This window comes from Quercus lobata, chromosome 8 (genome assembly GCF_001633185.2).
Source record: "Quercus lobata isolate SW786 chromosome 8, ValleyOak3.0 Primary Assembly, whole genome shotgun sequence".
NCBI classification, from domain to species: Eukaryota; Viridiplantae; Streptophyta; class Magnoliopsida; order Fagales; family Fagaceae; genus Quercus; species Quercus lobata.
In genome coordinates, this window is record NC_044911.1 from 47,648,423 (window position 1) to 47,668,827 (window position 20,405).

The 20,405-nt window shown below is 32.3% G+C and overlaps 1 protein-coding gene across 1 annotated transcript; it reads right to left on the reverse strand.

The window, feature by feature from the left end:
• Positions 1–10,864: 10,864 nt before the first annotated feature.
• Positions 10,865–17,273, reverse strand: LOC115954999 (protein DMR6-LIKE OXYGENASE 2-like). Its single transcript, XM_031073017.1, has 4 exons — positions 17,043–17,273; positions 16,682–16,929; positions 14,838–15,159; positions 10,865–11,116 (listed from the first exon to the last, which is right to left on the reverse strand). The coding sequence occupies exons 1-4, from the start codon at positions 17,271–17,273 to the stop codon at positions 10,865–10,867; spliced, it is 1,053 nt and encodes a 350-aa protein (XP_030928877.1).
• Positions 17,274–20,405: the final 3,132 nt, after the last annotated feature.

Sequence of the window (20,405 nt, forward strand, 5' to 3'; positions counted from 1 at the left end):
TAAAAGGTAACACATTATACTTTTTTAAAAAAAAAAATTATGTACAGATAGACACTAATTAAAGTATTAAAAAAAAAGCATAACAAAATGTTTAAAAAAAATTAAAAAAAAATAAAAAAAAAAAAAAAAGAGAAGAAGAAGAAAAAGAAGAAAGCTACACATCCAGAAAAAGTCAAAGAAAATAAAAGAAGAAAAGAAAAGAAGCTACATTCAGACAAAAGAAAAGAAGAAAATAATAACAAAAAATGAAAACCATCATGTCAGTAATAAAGAAAAATAATCAAGGAAAAAAAAGGAAAAAGAAGTCAACACGTCAGTAAGAAAGGAAGAAAAAATGAAAGGAAAAAATAAAAAGCCAACACATTGGAGACTTGAAGTTGAATTTTACAGGTATTTTTGGAAGTTCATTTCATAAGTTTCTTCCTCACAGTTTTTTCTCCATTTTGGAGAGAAAACTTTTTGATGGGCCAGGAGAGAAAACACCTGGGCTCCACCACCTAACCAAACACATTCTAAAAAAAATTTTCTTCCTATTTTCTCTCTAAGTTTTTCATCCTCCCTATTTCACCTCCAAACAAACACACCCTTAAAGCCAAGCTACCAAACTTTTGGCCAAAAATCACTTTTAAGACTTTTAAATATGGTACGATTTCATTTTAGTCAAGTTCAATTATTTCAATTTAGATTGCGTTCGGGATAAACTATTTCAATTTCAATTTAGGTTGCGTTTAGTCAAGTTCAATTATTTCAATTTATGTTCACCTTCATCTTTAATAAACTAGTGTGTAATCCTCTGCATATGCACAAGTACAATTAAAAACAATCACAATTATATGGTTCAAATTATACATATTTTTTGGAAGATGTTTAAATTATACATGGTATTAGTTTACACTTTTTTTAAAACCATACATTTCTAAAATATATAATGGTTTCTCATTATATATATAAATATATATATATATATATATATATGATTTAGAGTTTAATTAGTTTTAGACTCTTGGGTTTTTGCATCCAATAATTCACTTGCCACAAATTAAAAACTTAGATGGACACGTGACAGAAAATTGGACTCCAATTGAAATCCAATTTAGAATCTAATTGGATTTGGACTCTTTGATTTTTATTTTTTACACTCAATAATTTACTTTGTACAAAATTAAAAATTAAGTGGGACACGTAGTGCAAAATTGAGAATCCAATTAGATTTTAATTGAATTCTCAATTTTGCGCTACGTGTACCATTTAATTTTTAATTTTGTGTCAAGTGAATTATGAGTGTAAAAATCAAAGAGTCTAAATCCAATTAGATTCTAAATTGGATTTCAATTGGAGTCTAGTTTTTTGCCACATGTCCATCTAAGTTTTTAATTTTTGTGACAAATGAATTATTGGGTGCAAACATCGAAGAGTCTAAAGATGCATAATTTATATCCGTATAATTGTGAATATTTTTAATTGTATTCATGCATATGCACGGGACTACACACTAGTGTGTGTGTGTGTGTGTGTGTGTGTGTGTGTGTATATATATATATATAAAAATGGGGTGAGCAAGGAACAACCTGACCCGAAGGGTTTTAGGTAGGTCAATAAACGTTCGGTTCGGGTTTGGGTCTAGCGCTCAGAAATTTTCAGGTTGGTCTCAAGTTTAACCCGATCCGTCCGTTCCTAAAAAATTAAAATAAAAATAAATAAATAAATAAATCCTCTCTTGAGTTTTTCACCTTTGGCTTCTTTCCTATTGTATAAGAGATCTGAGGTTCAATCCCCGTCTACACCAAAAACTGATTGGTATCTTAATTCGATGATAAAGAGCTATTATTAAGAGCAGATGCCATAGGTTGAAACTCTCTCCAAAAAAAAATCATCTTTTGAAAATTTTTATTTCCGATTATAAATATAAAAGAAATTCGCATTTTCCCTCTTATTTCCTTTTTCAATTTAAAACCTTGACCAAATCTCCTCATTTAAAACCCAAACATCTTTTATACTTTCAAAATTTTAATCTAATTCAAATTTGAATTAAACTTTAAAAGGAAATTTATTGGCATTAATGACCCAATTGAGTTAACATATTAGATTTTAGTGCAATAAACTTTTTTTTTTGGGGGGGGGGGGGGAATTTAGTGCATTAAACTTGAATTAGGAAATATGCAACTACCAATTTGATTTCCTTACACACCACTCTATCTTTGCATTTCTTTGTTCTGTTGATTGGATGTCTTAATTTTTTTTTTTTTTTTTTTTTTGAAATTGTTAAACATAGAAACTTGGGATAGATGTCTAGAACTGAAGGACTTAAAATGGCTAAGTCAACCAAGTAAATAACATGCCCATTTGGATAGGCTGTTCTAGAACTCTTAACGCGCATTTTTATCAAAAACACAAATGTGGGTCTGTTTGGATACCGCTTACTGCTGAAAACTGAAAATACTATAGCAAGATAATTTTTAAATATGTGAATAGAGCCGTGGGACTCGGGTTAGAAGTTATGTTTGCTGAAAGAGGCACTTATGGGTTCCATGAACAGTGCACGGGACCCACCCAAGGAAACGCAGACGCGGATAGCAACGCATCCAAACCCTCTCCATGTGTGTGTTTGGTACTGCGATTTTACTAGAAACTGCATTCTTTCAAATGCCATACATCATGTTTTGAAACTAAAATATCAACCAATTTTTTGAAAAAAGCTACTTAAAATTTGGAATACTTTTTAAGGTTTGAATACCTAAAACACCCTCAAGCATTTGCTTAATGACAAAATCATCAGCCAACCAATAAACTCACCTCCCTGACTTTCCAACAACAGCACTGCTCAAGTTCTCAGGTGGAATTTGCAGTAGCAATGGAGAATATTGTCACAACAAGAACTCGCTCAACCATATCACTATCATAAATGGAAATAAGAAGGAACAACCTGCATGTCCGTGTGAATGAAATCTCTCTCTCTCTCTCTCTCTCTCTCTCTCTCTCTCTCTCTCTCTCTCTCTCTCTCTCTCTCTCTCTCTCTCTCTCTCTCTCTCTCTCTCTCTGAGGTTGATATTAGCATTGGGGAAGGGAAAGTAATGGGGGGTTATTTTTATTTAGTTTTTACTTTTAAAAAATATTACCTTTTTTTAGGAAAGGCTAGTTTTTTATTATTGTTGTTGTTGTTGTTGTTGTTATCATCATCATGAGCTACTTCAAAAATGATAGAATAACATCAATATAAAAATTAAGTCTTTAAGTCCTTTTTGGTAACTTGCACCAAAACACATTTTTAAACTAATACTATACACAAGTTTTACCAAACGTTTTACTGTGACTTTCAAAATTGTGTTTTCCAAATGTACATTTTAAAAATGTCATTTCTAAAAACGCACTTTTCAAACAACTTACCCAAAAAAAACCCGAAAGCCTTTATAGGTGGATGAAAACTAACAAGAACTGAGTCCTCTATAATCTATACAACTCAACCCCCAAAAGAAAGCTAAGTTAAAATGGAAATTAAGTGGGTTAAATTGCGTCCAGTTTGTCTCACCGCTTAAGAAATTACTTGTATGTCTTAGGTTCATAGCTTAAAAATAAATAATGACTTAGGGGCTGTTTGTTTTTTAAAAAACCATCACTCATCACTCCTCACTCAATTTTTGTCACTCATCACTCATGACTTAAAATGCCCCAATTCCCTAAACCCCACACATTTCGTACCCATTACTCAGTTATGTTTTCAACCAAAAAACTAAAAAAAACTGGGACCCACACATTAACCTAATGTCAAAAGACTTTTCTCTCTCCTTTTTTTTCTTTTTTCCCTAACTCTCATCTCTCTCTGCCTCTCATCTTTCTTTGCCTCTCCCCTTCATTTTTCTCTGCCCCTCCACGAACCCAACAACAGAAATCAAGGTCTAGACCTACGACGCCAATCTCCACCGTCACCTAGCATCACCTACCTCGTGGGCATCATCACCCAACGCCGCAAGATCTCCTCTGTCGTGCCACAGCAGCGCAGATCTGTGATCATGGACATGGCTGATGACAAGGTACTCTCCATCGTTTTTCTTTCCATGCCAAGCTGGACATGGCTGATGGCAATATTCCTCATTCCACTGTCGTGCCGAGATCCCATTTGCTTTCTTTCTTTTTTGGGTTTTGGTTTGGTTTAATCTGAGATCGAAGTCAGTGACTTCAATGTTTGAATCTTCATTCTTCTAATTCTTATATCTGAGAAGGCTCCGATCTCTCTCTAGGATTAACAATCTTTTTCCCTTTTTTTTTTTTTTTTACAAATTTTCCAAATTTTGGAGCTTAATTAAGCTGTTTCTGGGACCAAATTTGTGTTTTCGAGTTGGACTTTGCTTTAGATTACTGTAATTAGCTCTTGAATAGGTTTGGTTTTGATAAACAGTGGATTCTTTAAATAAATTGGGTTTGATTCATGTGTGTTTGAAGAGGAAAAAAAAAGATGAGAGAGAGAGGAGGGGAGAGCACGGGTGCATGAAGTCAGATTGATGAGACAAGGCATAAGGTAGGTCCCATCCGGTTGAGGAAAATTACAAAAAGGCCACATAACTCTGTTTCCATAACTTGAAAACACTCAAAATGTGTTTTCAGTTTCCATAACTCATCACTCAAAAATCAGAAAATTGAGTGATAGAAACACATCCAAACACACTACTCAGCCATGGGACCCACCAATTTTGAGTTATGGGTGATGGAAACAAAGTTATGAGTGATGAAAACTGAAAATCCAAACAACCCCTTATATTCCATCTAAACACCATCACTTTTTTTATAAATAAATAAACAAAAAAGGTCTGAATTACTTTCCATTTAAATTATGACCGTAGCAAATTAAATCTAGAGTAATATTATAGCTACAAACTATTTTACAACATTTTTACAAACTATTGATGTGGCAAGTTCTTATTAGTTCTAATATGGGTCCACTACTAACATCACATTTATGTTTACTAATAATTATTTGAAAATTACTAAACCACATCAGCAGTTTGTAAAAATGTTGTAAAATAGTTTGTGTCTGTAGCATTAAATCTAATGTATTGAAAGTTTGAAAATTAAATCTAATCTAAAAAATTGAAGTTTCCATAACTATTCTTCCTCAATTTGAGCTTAATTCCAAATTTATATCCTATTTTGAATTTGGACGTGCATGATAGATTATGAATTTGGCTAAATGAGTTAAATGTAAACTTTTCTTTGGAAGAAAATAAATCAAGAGGGGTAAGAAATTCAGATTGTGTTTTCTAAATGAGTTAGGTCATTAATGCTGATTTTCTCTTGAAACTTTAATTTGAATTTAAATGAAACTTGACAATTGAGAAGTAATAATATATATATATATATATATATATTTGAGTCTTAAGTGTTAAGATTTGGTCAAGCTCTCAAATTGGAAAGAGATCATGAATGTCAATATCAAAGAAAAGAACCCACCATTGCGCACCCTTAGCACTATGGTCACTCCACAAGTATAAGTGCTTGTGGGATGTGGGGGGGACAAGGGCGAGGTTCAATTCTCCAGGAGGGAGATTCACACACATATACACTTAGAATAGAATTTTTATCTTATTATATGTCCAAAACAATTAGGAAAAAAACACACGGATCCAATTGAGACCCAAGGACCCAATCCAAAAACGGAATCTGAATTTTCGGGCAAGTGCAGGTAACAGAACTGAATTGTCGAGTTGGGTTGCAAATGGGCTCTAAACCGACCTAACCCGACACTTGCTCAGTCCTAATATTATTTTATTCATTTTCACACTTCTAGTTCAAACTAATGTTTTTTCTTAACCCCCAAAAAAAAAAAAAAAAAGGTTCAAACTAATGGTATGACTAGTGAAATGCTTACATGTCATTTAATTACAATAAAAATTAATTTATGCCAACTTTTGAATAAAAAAATAGTTAAAAAAATATTTATTAAACTGTTAAATATTAACTCTTATGCTAGTTTTTAAACTTCTTATAGTAACATTTGGTAATAACTTTAATTTTTTATTATTATTATGGACCACATGAACATATTTCCAAATACATCGATTATTTCTGTGAGTGAGAAAGAATAATAAAGACTAAACTGACACCATTAAAATTTTGAAGATGAAAATAACATTATAAAAATTGTTGAGATGATAAACTATGATTAATACATAAAAAGTGTCTGAAAATAGATTTTCTTAAAGGATAAAGTTTAGTTACAAAATTAGTTATAACCTTTGGCTACAACCTTACTCAATATCTTTTTATTAGAGGTGAATTTTAACAAATTTACCATAAGATTATATCTTCTTCTTATATCATTCATACTTGCAAAACTTCTAGAAAATTAAAGATCAATAATTATGTCATCGATAAATTGTTTAAATTAGAAGTTTTTTTAGTTTAAAATTATGTATAAAATATATACTTATAGATTATATATTCAATAATATTTGATTGACACAAAATTTAACATGTGTATTAAGAGCATAAAAAATATACAATTCAACGATTAGATTTTTAAAATATGTAGTAATATTTATTTTATTGAGTAAGGTTGTAGCCTTAAGACTGCAACCAATTTTTGTAGCTAAATTTTGTCCTTTAAAAAATGCTAGAGACTATAACCTATTTATGAGGATCTATCGCTATAAGGGAATAACCATTAAGCAATTCAGAAACATAGGAATGTTCATCTCATATAATAGTTTATTTTATTAATTAAATTCGTGGAGTTTTTTATACCTTCGTGCACTACCTCCTTCAAATGGCTTGACAGTGGATTTTTAAATAGATATGTCTCTTTGATGTGTTGAATCTCTCAATCCACAAATCTTTCACTCGATTAGTGGAGGGAGTTGTGCGTGTTGATGAGTGCAAGATGTTGTGATGTGTGTTGTAGCTTGATTTATGTAGATGATTGAAGTGTTTAAATGTGTAAGTTGGATTTGTGTTTAAAGATCTAAGAAGAATAATGTTGCATAAATGTGCAACCTAATATCTTTTCTTAGTAAATTTTTGCAGTGCCTAGTTATGGAAAAAATTGCAAACTAACACCAATCTCCAAACAATTTCTTCAGTTAGCAACGATTTTAAACTATTTAGGAAACTAACATCTCGAGTCTTTTAAACTCGAGTTCACTATAACAACTCAAACCTAAAAGACTCGAGATCTATGTGCTGGCAATGGAACTTGAGATTTACACACTCGATTTCCTTTCTTGTTGACCCACTGTTCTTCCTTTACTTCCTTCATTCTCCATTCTCTAGATCAACTAGACCCAAATCAAACCCCAATTCTTCCTTTTCTTCCTTCGTTCTTCATTCTCTAGACCAACCGAACCCAAATCAAACCCCAAGAACAAACCCACACAGCAGAAGAAGAAGAAGAAGAAGAAGGAGAAAAGAAAGAAGAATAAGAACAAGGAACAAACGAAAAGAAAAGACATACCTGCACTAAGAAGAATGGCCACCTTCCCAATTGGGAAAGCCATCACCGATTCGTCGTTAAGATGACAATAGGTGGGTGGGTTTGGTTTTGTCGTGGGTGGGTTTGGTTTTTGCAGGTTTCTTCTTCTTCCTTCTTCTTCTTCTTCTTCTTCTTCTTTCTTTTTCCCCGTTTTCTCTCTGGGTTTCTAGGTTGTTGATTTCATTTAATGAATTGGGTTTGGTTTTTGTAGGTGGCTTTTTCTTCTTCCTTCTTCTTCTTCTTCTCCTTCTTTTTCTTTGTTTTCTCTCAAGGTCAGTTTCCTCTTTTTCTCCGTTTTCTCTTGATTTCATTTAATGTACTTGAGACTCAGAGACTTGAGTTCCACTAAACTCAAGTCTATAAGACTCATTTTGCTACAACGAACTTGAGTCTTTTAGACTTGAGATGTTAATTTGCTAAATAGTTTGGAAACGTTGCTAACTAACAAAATTGTTTGCAACTTGGTGTTATTTTCCAATTTTTTCCCCTCATTACTCTCAACTCTTTATAATAAGTTTCAAAGCCACAAAAAAATAGTCCTTTAATTTGTTCATGAGTTTTTTTTTTTTTTTTTTTAATGTATATAAAGGGGAATGGATTAAAGGGTTCAAACTTCCCTCATTTCCATTTGTCCATTAGTTTTTGAAATTGTTTTTATCCTTATGCACAAACTCAAACTTGGTGGTAATCAGGACAAAAGTGTCATTCGACACCCATGTTTCTGGGAAGAGGTGTCAATCAATACTTGTGTCATGGGCTATTTTGACTCCAATTTTAACTTTTGATGGGTTTGTTTAAGTATATAATTACAAGTTTTAAAGCTATTGTGAAGCCATTTCATAATCAAAATATTATACAACGATTTTTAATTTATAATCTTTAATTTTTCCCCTTCTTCAAGGAGGGAAAATAAAATAAAAAATTAAGATTTATCTTGTGGAATTTAATGATTATTATTAATTACATCCTTATATAATTAATTCTAATTATCCTACTTAAGGATCAATCAGAATTAATCACTCATAATCACATGGTTTATGTCATATTGTCTAAGAATGCATATTAATTGTTGAATCTTGATGTGGCTCAATCTTTTGATCACATGGTTATCATGTTTGACATATTGTTTTGATTTTTGTGAACTCAGTTATATTTTAGAGTGAAATTTATGTTCATTGAATATTTCAAATAACATTTTTACTCATGGAGTGTTTGGAAATTACAATTTTGCCCCTAGATTGATTACCATTGTGAGGCTTCTACAATAAGAACATTCTTCTATTGTCCCATTAAGAAGCTTTATTGAAATTCTCTATAGAGGAAGTACATTGAATTTATGTATACCATGCATCTTAAGCTCCATTCAAGTAGAATTTGGATGACATGAAAGCCTGAAGAAAACACACACAATACTCTCTTTGATGGAGCAGGAACTAAGCTGTTAGTTTTCTGGTAGTAAAACATTGAATCCATAAGGTGATAGGACTGGAATCCACCAAAAAAAAAAGACAAAGTTTGTATTTTATTAATTTGAAAAACTAAACTATCTTTGGAGGCTACAATGCGTTTAAATAGTAAAAGTAAAACCTAGGGTGATTAGTAAACCTAGGATGGTTAGGAAAACACGCAAAACCCTAATTTGACTAAACAGTATTAAAAGCACCTAAAAATAAGAAAATAAATACCCTAAACTGAAAATAATGTAAATTACATAATACCAAAATTAATGAATTACATATATTAAATTGTAGATTATGTCCTACATTTCTTGAAAAAAAACTCATCCTCAAGTTGATAGTCAAAATCTAAAATCTTTCACTCCAAATAAACAAATACTTTGAATGCTTTAATAGCTTGATTTGGTTTTGAAACTTGAATCCTTCATAAAATTTCTTCTCATCTACCTTCAATTCATTTGCAACATCAATCAACAAAGGATTGATAATAAAATTAAAATTTTCTACTCCAAGAAAATCAATATATTATGTAGTCATCTTCAACAAATCAACTATAACTTGGGGATTGTGGGTGATGGATTCATCCTCAATTGGATCTTCTACAATATTTTCAATAATTACCATCTCTTGATTTCTGCCATTATCCACAATCAACTCAATCTTCTTTTCTTTGACCTCTTCATTGAACTTTTGAAATGTGCTATCTTTAAACTTCAATTCAAGAACTTGTTGCAAGTCTTGATATTTTTCAACCACTTCGAAATTTTCTTTAGAAATTGGTTGCATCTTGTCAATCTTCAAACACTTTTCTTTTCTTGATACATGGACTTGGTTGTGATCATTTTGGTTTTTTGTTTGGCCTTTTATGTTTTGTCAATATTGCTTTTCATATGAATATATAGATCTATAATCAACATTTGTATAATCTAGTATTTCATAATAATCATGAGGAAACCATAAATCAATTAACACCTTTCTCATTCTTTGCCAAGAGCGAATCAAATGTTTACCTCAACGCTTTCTATCAATTTGTATGTCTTTCCACCATTCCTCTGCTTTATGTCCAATTATTAGATGCAAGCCATACTTTTTCTTCTTCACAAATCTTCCAAAAATTAAAATGCTCTTCCAAATCAAGAATCCAATTAATAAAATCCAACTTACACATATTTCCATCAAAGAATGAAATTTTCTTGTAGCTAGGAGTATGTCTTTGAATATATTGATCGTTGTTGTTGTGATCTGGTTTCCTAGCAAGAAGAGTAGCAATTCCTTTCTGGATTTCGAACATAGTTTGTTGTCTCTCTTAACAAAATTGGTGGAACTCAGTCCTAGTGAGAATTGTGTCTTCAACTTCATTGTTGTTGTTGTGGTAGTTACCGTCTGGACGGTTAGCCTCCAGACTAGGGTAAGTCAAGGTTTGATACCAATTGATGTTGCTGAAGCCTAAAGAAAGCACATACAATACTCTCTTTGATGGAAACAAAAACTAAACTGTTAGTTTCTACTAGTAAACCTCGAATCCATGAGTAGTTCCTTAAACCCACAAGTTGATAAGTCTAGAATCCATAAGTAAAAACAATAGACAAAGTCTATATTTTACTAATCTGGAAAATTGAACTGCCTTTAGAGGCTACAATGCATTTAAATAGTAAAAAGAAAACCTAGGATAGCTAGAAAACCTAGGGTGGCTAGGAAAACACTCAAAAAAAAAAAATCCTAATTTAACTAAACAACATTAAAAATACCTTAAAACAGGAAAATAAATACCTAAAACTAAAATAACATAAAATACTAAAATTGATGAATTACAAATATTAAATTGTAGATTCTGTCATACATTAAATCTCATAACAAGATCATTATATCACCATGATTTAGTTCTTCTATGAACACACCATTTATCGCAGGATGACTTGTGTCGTGTCTAGAGACTTTCTCATCATGATTAAGAATGGGATGTTTTGAACAGGTTGGAACAAGTTTCAGTTGTGAGGCCTCGGTTCCAAAACTTTTCGTAGTATTCACTATAAACAAAGTTCCTATAATGGGTAGAAGAATCAATATCAATCAGCTGTGGCGCTGGTCCTATCACAGCATCAGGCGATGGGCAATAGAATGTTGGAATAGAGATCCTCTCCTTGTCACAATTCACCACTGCTCGATGTAGCACACTCTTGTAACGATCATTGCTAAGTACCTACATTATATATGTACATGGCTTCATGTTAATCAATTTATGTTGTTGAGAAATTTAGACCCTGGTTAATAAAATTAAGAAGTTTTAAATCCAAGTTGTTAATTAGATTTATTATGAATAAATCCTGTTAAAACAAACTAACATCAATATCATGCACAACGGAAAAATAAATAAGATAAGATATGATGACCCAGGAAAATCGATGAAACAAACTAATTTCATAGTATAAAACCTAGAAGGGAAACCTTCCCAAAAAGCAATCCACTATAATAAAGAAAAATTTCAGATCTAATACAAAACTTTTGTCCTTTGTCTCTATAATACCCATAAATGAACTTACAGCAGAAATCTTCCATCGCTTCAGAACCTCTGAACTCTTCAATATATGAACACCACTCTTTTGCACGGATCTCAGTACATGACTTACCAAAGATGTACGACTCCCAATATGTGATTAACACACCAACTCGAAGAATATTGTTGGTTACAAAGTTTTTCACTTCATCAACAATGAAGATCAAGAAGCACTTAGTTACAAAACCCTAATGCACAAAAATGCAGTAGCTTCTTTAGAGAGAATAAGGCATCGGTCATCTTTTGCATGTGTTCTCCTTGTATTCTCATATGTAACGGCATTTAAAATAAGTCTTATATATGCCTAGGGTTGTCAGAAAAGAAACCCTATACATACATGTCAACATGGGCCGAAAATCATATCTGAAAATTCTGATTTCCTAATTCTCGATAGATACAGTTGTCGAACTATCTGTCGAGACCTCGATAGATATATCTATCGAGATTCATTAATCCTCAATAAATATCTGTCTACAGCTATTGAGAATCTGTCCAGTTTTAATGAACAGCTTTTCTTCACTTGTTTCTTGATCCAATCTTCATGGTTTCAATACTTGACTTGAAAAACATGTTTCTTGAAGTACTAAACTCATCCTAAATCTACCCAATTACAAGTAAAATACATTTTGTCAAAAGATTAACCAATCTAAATAATATATGTTTTTAACATAATTCACATATATCCTAACATATGTATGTATATTGTATTTAACACATGTATATATATATTGTATTTAGATGCCGATAAATATAATTGGTAATACTGGACTGAGTCATAACATTAAAAGGGTACTGTTCAGCAAAAAAATAAAAATAAAACATTAAAAGGGGTACCCAGAAAAGTAAAAGGCGTTCAACCATTGTAAATTTGTAATTGACTGCCATTCGAATCAATTAATGACGGTCAAATCTTGAGCTTTGAAAATGGCGCAACGCATGCATGACAAAGCTATAATAAACATGAGTGACATATGCATCAGTCTTTGTAGAATTATTTTTTTTTTTGGTTTTGAGTACAAAAGTTGACACACGTTACATAAGAATGCGTAGATCACTCAGAACAGAAGAGTCATATCATGAAGTGATCTCATTCACGCACACTCACACTCGCACTCACACTCACACTCACACATCTGCCCATACAATACAAACATGAATATAGTGCATTTTAGATCTGATTTTGGAAATTGCGGATCTCATGTCCTAGTTAAAGCCTTGGCTATGGATGGCAAAATTAGACACGATCCACAAATCCGACACGATATGATATAAAATTAACAGGTTATAAGTTGAGGTTTAACAGGTTCGTGTCATATTCAGGTTGACACGGTTAACCTGTTTAATAAACAGATATGGTTAGTGTTGAACATATAGAATTTGTTTGACCCATCTGACCCGTTTAATTAAATGACATTTTACCAATATATCCTTGAACTTTAGGTATATAAACTTATTAATTGTTGTGGTTTATTTTCTTTGACATATTGTGATTGATTATTTGTGATATTGATATATGATTTAATTTTGAATGAATATTTGTAATACAATTACTCGTTAGTTTTGAATTTTATATTTTTAAAAAAATTATTTGTTTGTTTTTACATAATTTTCTTTTTCATTTTGATAAAATCTAAGAAACAAGTCGACACAACTGACCTGTTTAATAAATGGGTCATATTAGGGTTAAGAAATCTTGACCCGTTTAATAAACATATCGGGTTAGTGTTGACCTATATCGTCGAATACTAATGAGTTGACACAACACGAACCCGACATGCAAACATGAATTGCCACCCTTAGCCTTGACCTACATCATTTTGATACAGAAGAAAATTAATTAACTAGTATACCGTACACTTTAACATACAATTTTTGTGGCAGAAAGCGAATAGCAGAGAAAAATAAATAAGTTTTTTGATATGATAGACAATGTAAAGTTGTGATTTACAATTATGTGTTTTGTTGGCTTTAATTCCGTGCCAAATTTGATTGTAATTCTACTCAATCTTTTGTACCCTGTATCTATTGTGGGATTTGACTGTAAGGGTTGTGTGATAGAGAGAAAGTGTGAAGACTCAAGCAATTGAAGACTGAAGAGCGACTAAGCATCCCACGAAGTGACTCATGTTATTGCACATGTTGGAATGCGAAAAATCAGGACAGGATGGAGACAGCTGTGTCTTGCGAGTATCTCGCGGGTAAGGCCTTCCCGCGAAACACCCATAAGACATTCTATTTTGCCAGACTGTCAATTCTAATACACACTTTTTGTGCCTACACTATTTATACCCACATTACCCACAAAAGTTGAGAAGTGGTTCTAAGAGAAAATCCTAGCCAAACACCTTGAGAGTTAGAGATTGTTATACTCACAATCCTCTACACAATTGCTTGTGGATTTTCCTCAACTCCTACCTGTCCATTTCCATGCCATTGAGAGGTTGATAGTCCAAACACTTACCACACCCTTTCAGAGTGTCAAGTGAGGTTTTGGTGCTGCTGGGAACATTGGAAGAAGCCAAGGATGGAAAATGCAACATGGAGCTTGTTGTAGGATCCGGAGAGCTAGACAAGACACGGTTCCGAGAAGCCTTGTTGGAGTAGGAGCTTGGAAGGATTAGGTACATCAGGTAGATTAGGCTTAGATGGTCTCTTGCTGACCCATGTATCCCAACTAATTGTCTAGTGGATCAATTACTGCTTGGAGGGCAGCGGAGAGGTTTTTCACCGAGTTTTTCAGTTTTCTCTTCAATAACACATCGGCGTGTTATCTTGTGATTACATCTCTCTTCCCTACTCTTTTACATTCAATTTTACTGTTGTGTTGTCTTGATTATGGATTAGAGTAGCTTGTTTGTTTATCCGCTCGCATTTATACTATTCCGCACTTAGAATTAAGTTAGTGTAAAATATATCAAGCCGTATTTTAATTTGGGAGTCTAAACAGCTCTTGTGTTTTTAGCATATTTTCGAGCTTTCAAACAGGTAATCATTGGTAATAGCATACAGTCAATCATTGGTAATCAAATGTGTATAAAAATGAACGGTTCTAACTACTACCATTAATTATTGATAATTAACCAAACATAAAATGTCCTTTATTCAATTGTATTTGAATGTATTAAGTATTCATATAAGGGTCTAGTTAATGTATTATGATATGAATTAATCGTTCATTTAAATAAAATAAAAAAATTATAAAAAAATTGAGAAAGTTGTAAAAAAAAAATTGGTCACTTTTTTATTTTTTCAATAAAATTTTCCATTTAAAGTTTCTTAAAACCTTTTCATATGTAAATCATGGACTCAAGTACTATGTTAAAACTGTAGAATAATAAATAGCTAGATTCCATTTTATATTTCTTACCTGTATTTGATCACCAATATTGACAATAAAGGTAGATGGAATGGGATTGACAGCAACCCACTTGCCATTTCTGAGTACTTGCAAACCTGGCACGTCATCTTGGAGAAGTATGGTCATGACGTTAGGATCAGAATGCTTAGGTAATCCATAAGTTAAATCTGGCTGTGGACAATGTGGGTAGTAGTTGATAGCCATGTGCTGACCATGCTTCCCCAGAGCCTTGTCTATGTAATCTTTTTCAAGTCCTAAGCTCTCGGATACTGCTTCAAGCAGCCTCAGTGCTAGGCTTCTTGCATTTCTACAGTACTCACCAACAACTTCTCTGCAAAACATAAATTATTTGCTACTTGATTAATTATTTAGAACAATTATAATTGTATTTCCTATCGATCAAGACCCTATAATCATATTTATATTATAATTAACCAAAACAGAAGACGTAGGTAGCATACGTTTGACATAATTAAGATGATTAAAGTTCATTAGATTAGGCTAGAGTAGGGTGTCAAGTCTTCAGAAGGGGGTAGGAGGGGCTATCACCCCCTTAACTTTTCAAAAATCCCCCAATCCTCTTACATTTTTTGCTAAAAATAAAATTTAAATTTAAACAATGCCCCCATCAAATTATTTACTAAAAACATGTAACACATTTATGTTGATGACTTTTTTTTTTTATATATAAGATAAAAAATTTATTTTAACCTAATCTAAATGTACGTGTGTCTTATAAAACAAATGCATAAGTGTGTGAAGCTCCTTTTTAGAAGACTTAAACCATGACCCTTACCCCCCACACTCCAAAAATATTTATACTTGTAGAGTGATTATCTCACCAAGAGTGCGCAGTGGTAATTTATTAAGATGACTAATACATCATTTTTGTTTCTTCTAATTACTCTCATACCATAAACAACTTATTAATTCATAGTGTATTTAATATATTTCATAAAAATACCACCGCACACATTTGGTGTGATGATCACTCTATAAGTATAAGTGTTTGTAAGGTGTCAAGTCTCTAGAAGGAAGCTTCACACACATATACACTTAGATTAAGTTAAAGTAGAATTTTTATCTTGCGTATCATATATATATATATATATATATTTCATAAAAATATAAAATTTTATATATTATTAATACACTGTTTCTTTTCTCTAATTACTGTTATACCATAATCACATACCTTAGAAATATATAAGTAAATCTTTTTAATAAAAACATTCTTTTCTCTTTTTTTTTCATTTAACAAATTAGAGATTTGGTCATTATTTTTTTCCTTTTAGAAGAAAGTGTACATGCTTTTTTTTTTTTTTTTTGAGAAACAAACACACACACAAGGGAGAGGGAAAAGGGTTCTAATATAAAAGCACACAACAACTCCACTCAAAAACCATGGTAACTTTTAAAGGAGGGTAAGGCAAATTATACTACATGTTGATTTCACTGTTAGGAGTTAAAATTCTTTTAGTTTTTATTAATATTATATATATGCTTTGTTATATGTAAGAAAATAGCATTTCCCAAATCATGTTACAAACATATTTGGTATGTGTGTAGGTTATTCTTTAGATTTTTTTTTTTTTTTTTTTTTTTTGTAAATATTCAACTTAGCCCCCTAAGAAATTTTCTGGTTCCATCAATAGGTACACGTACAACACGGTGATACAAACAATTTCTAAGAATTATAACATGACACACGATTTTTGTACAGCACCCCAAATGAGTATATGATATTGTCGGTGTACAAGGATACTCACTCATGTATTAAAATCTGACTAAAAAAATTGAACCACTCCTCAGTCGTCTCTATCAGAGGAGTTGGTTTTTTTTTTTGGTAATACCTGAAGGATGGAGGGTTGGTAGGCCATTCCTGGATGTAGTCCTCTAGAGGGTGACAATGGAGTCTTAAGTAATCCCTCCAGCTGGATAAGTTTTCAGTTCTTACGTTGAAACTAGTCGAGAGTCTCATTGTCTTCATTGGATCATCAGAGTAATTCTTTAACCTCTCACTTTCCGGCATGTGGAAAAATTCCCTTGATATATCTAACATGTTATCGATCACTGCTTCTGAAATTCCATGGTTGCTAACCTTGGAACGGTGTTGAAAAGAGAAAAAATGATGTGATATATATTCATTGAAAGAAAATGCACTAATTCAAGTTCAGTAGCAATATGTTTATATGAGAGAAAGAGAGAAAATACTTGAAAGAAGCCATAATTTAGGCAGGCAAGGCCTATCTCTTTGATTATATCTGAGCGCTTAGGACCATTGAGGTCTTGAAGATCAATGAGAGGAATTGCACCATCAAATGACACAACCTCATGAAAATTTGGACGATCATTGGCGGGTCGGATGTAGTTAGAGGGAACAGAGCTCATGCCGGAGACAAGGTCAGATAATAGTGGCTGTGGCTGTTTCAGTTTGGAAGCCATATTGCAACAGGCAACAACTAGCGGTTCTTGCGGCTTGATTTCTGAGTATTCCTTACTAGTTTTGCTATGCCCCTATGATAGGGCCATAGGGGTAAGCTTCAAATTTATATAAGTGGTTAGCGGTGGGGGACAGTCGCATTTGTTGTAAAAAAAAAAATCAATTTATTTTTTCTTTTTCCATAAAACATTTTTAAAAATAATTTTTAAACCAATGTTAATTTCCACCATAAATAAAAATGCGTTGGCCCTACGCTTTTGTACTTTGTAGGTCCAGTCCAACTAAGTTCCAATAAGATTGTCAGAGAGGAAAAATAAATAAATAAATGAATGATAAGAGTAAATTTTTTCTTTGGGTACAATAAGATAATAGTAATTATTACCTTGAAAACATGGGCATTAATAATTTAAAATACATAAATGACTTGCTAGTCATGTGCAACATTTTATTCTCCCAATTAAATAAATCCAGCTTTTGCAAGGCACGAGCTATTTAATATTTTATTAAAAGAAAAAAATTTTAAAAACAGTCAATGTATTTTTCTTTTTACAAGATGGAAATTCTATTTTAGATTAATTTAAAGGTCTGTTTGGTTGAAGAAATGAAAAAATGGTAAAAAAGTAAAAAGATAGAAAATATTTTAATTTTCCTCATTTTTGTTTAGTTGGAAGGGTGAAAAAGTAGAAAAATAAAAAACCTTTTATTTAATTGAGAAGAAAAATTGAAAGATAAAAAATATAGTTGGTATAAATTTACACTTATACCCTTACATAAAACAATATAATTTTTTTTATATTATATCTCTCAAACACTATAAGTTATAATATAAAAATGTTAATGAGTAATATTAGGGGTTAGGGGTGTTGAAGCCAATCAGGAAAATGTTTTGTGGAAGGGCATTTGGTCATTGAAAGTTTCGAATAAGGTTAAGAATATGGTATGAAGGGCTTGCCGAAATTCTTTGCCTACAAAGATGAATGTGGTTCGGCATATGATCATTGATTCTCTCATTTGTGATCGCTGCCAACATAGCCCAGAATCTGTGTTTCATGGTTTGTGGTCATGCCGAGAGGTTGATATAGTTGGTCAAATGTGGAGCTATGGAGTTTTCGGTCAGGTATGCATTTCGATGATTTTAAAAATCTTGAAGTTTGGATATTGCAGAAAAACAAGAGCAAAGAAATTTTCGCAATGACCATATGGTCAATTTGGAACCAGCAAAATCAGGTCCGGCTCACCTTCTAGCTCAGGCTTCAAATGACCGTCTCGCTAGCTTATTGCGATGCAACCTCCCCCGAAGATCCCACTGATTCTTCCTCGGTCGTGTTGGCGACCTCCTTAACATGGTTTTGTCAAAGTAAATGTTGATGGTGCTGTGTTTTCCAAGGAGAATAGGTCTGATGTTGGTGTTGTTATTCAAAACAGAGAAGGATTAGTGCTGGCATCCCAATCTCAACAGCTACATCTTGCATACAGCCCGAGTGAGATCGAAGCCTTAGCTGCCCATAGAGATCCCTAGTTTGCAACAGAGTTAGGATTTGAGAATGTCGTACTCGGAGGAGACTCTCAGGTCCTAATGTCTGCTTTGCAACAAGAGAAGGCAATTATGACTTAGGATGGTTTGCTAATTGAAGATGTTCGTCTCTATTCTAGGTTTTTTAATCAATTACATTACTTTTTGGTTTGTTTGGAAGTTTAGAGAGGGATGAGAGTAGAGGGGATTGGTCCCCTCTACTTTGTTTGGATGTTTTTAAAATTAGTACGGGGGAATGGAGTAATTAGTCATTCACTTTGTTTAGATGTTTTAAAAATTAGGATGGAAATGAGAGAAAATTATTAAAATAGACAAATTTACCCCTATTTGAAAATGAACTTGCAACATTAGTTTATTATTAATTTAGAAATGGTAAATTAGGAAATTTACCTAGTCAATAATTTATTTACTCTACTCTCTCTCCAAATCTCTCCAATTTGGGAGAATTAAAAATGAGGGGATAGAAGTGGTTGAAACCCCTCCAAACTCCTCCCCCTCCTTCCTTAAAAAACTTCCAAATAAGGTAATTGAATTACTCTCCCTCCCTCTACTCTACTCCCCCTCCTTTTTTAAACTTCCAAATAGGTCATTCATGTTAAGAGAGAAGATAATAAGGTTGCTCATGGTTTTGCACGATATGTTTTACATATTTTAGACTTTGTTGCATAGATGGGGAATGTTTCTTTACTTTTTCTTTTTTCTTTTTTCAGGCTGATTTAGCCGGCTTCTTTAAATTAATAGTTTCTGTGGTATCTTTCAAAAAAAAAAAAAAATTTATTCAAATTATTATTAAAATCCCACGTAGCAATACCCGGCGTTGGTGCTTATTTTTGGGTGGGTCTAATAGTGAACCTTTATAATGGAAAAAAAGCGTTGATTTTGGCAAGTTTTTTTTTTATTATTATTATTAAAATTAATTCTGGTAAGTTGGTAGTTGTTAAGACTTAAGACAGACAGACAAAAAAAAAAAAAAAAAAGTCGTTTTACTATGAGAGTGAACTAAGGGCAAAAAATACTTTTTGAATTGTGAACAAGAAAGCACAATTTTTTTCTTTGTTTTCTCCTTGATTGAGGGAGATTTATTTTTGGTGGCCAAAGTGGAAAACACTTGGCCCTACCATTTTTTTCTCATTTCTCCACTTTTAACAAAATACAGTGTATATATGTGTGAAACTCCCTTCTGAAAGTTTGAATTCCAACCCTTGTCTCTCTCACCCCTCAAGAACTTAGTACTTATGGAGTGATCATCATACCAAGAGTACACAATTGTAAATTTTTTTTTCTTAATAAAATAAAATTTTATCCTATAATGTTCATTTCACAATAATTACTCTTTTTCTATTAAAAAAATTATTACTATTTATCACTAGACTAACACATCAATTTATTTTTTGTATAGGTTGTAAAAAAAAAATAAATAAAAAAAAAGGAAAGATGTTAAAGAGTCGTGCGTTACTTTTACTACGAGAGTGAACTAAAGGGCAAAAAATACTTTTTGAATTGTGAACAAGAAAGCACAATTTTCTTCTTTGTTTTCTCCTTGATTGAGGGAGATTTATTTTTGGTGGCCTAAGTGGAAAACACTTGGGCCCTACCATTT

What these genes read in the sequence shown, in the direction of transcription:
- LOC115954999 (XM_031073017.1), bottom strand. Translation starts at nt 17,273, where the DNA reads ATGGCTTCCAAACTGAAACAGCCACAGCCACTATTATCTGACCTTGTC. An exon ending in TAAATTATGGCTTCTTTCAA is followed by an intron (nt 16,930 to 17,042) that starts GTATTTTCTCTC and finishes CACCGTTCCAAG; the next exon opens with GTTAGCAACCATGGAATTTC. An exon ending in ATATTGGTGATCAAATACAG is followed by an intron (nt 11,117 to 14,837) that starts GTAAGAAATATA and finishes TATATAATGTAG; the next exon opens with GTACTTAGCAATGATCGTTA.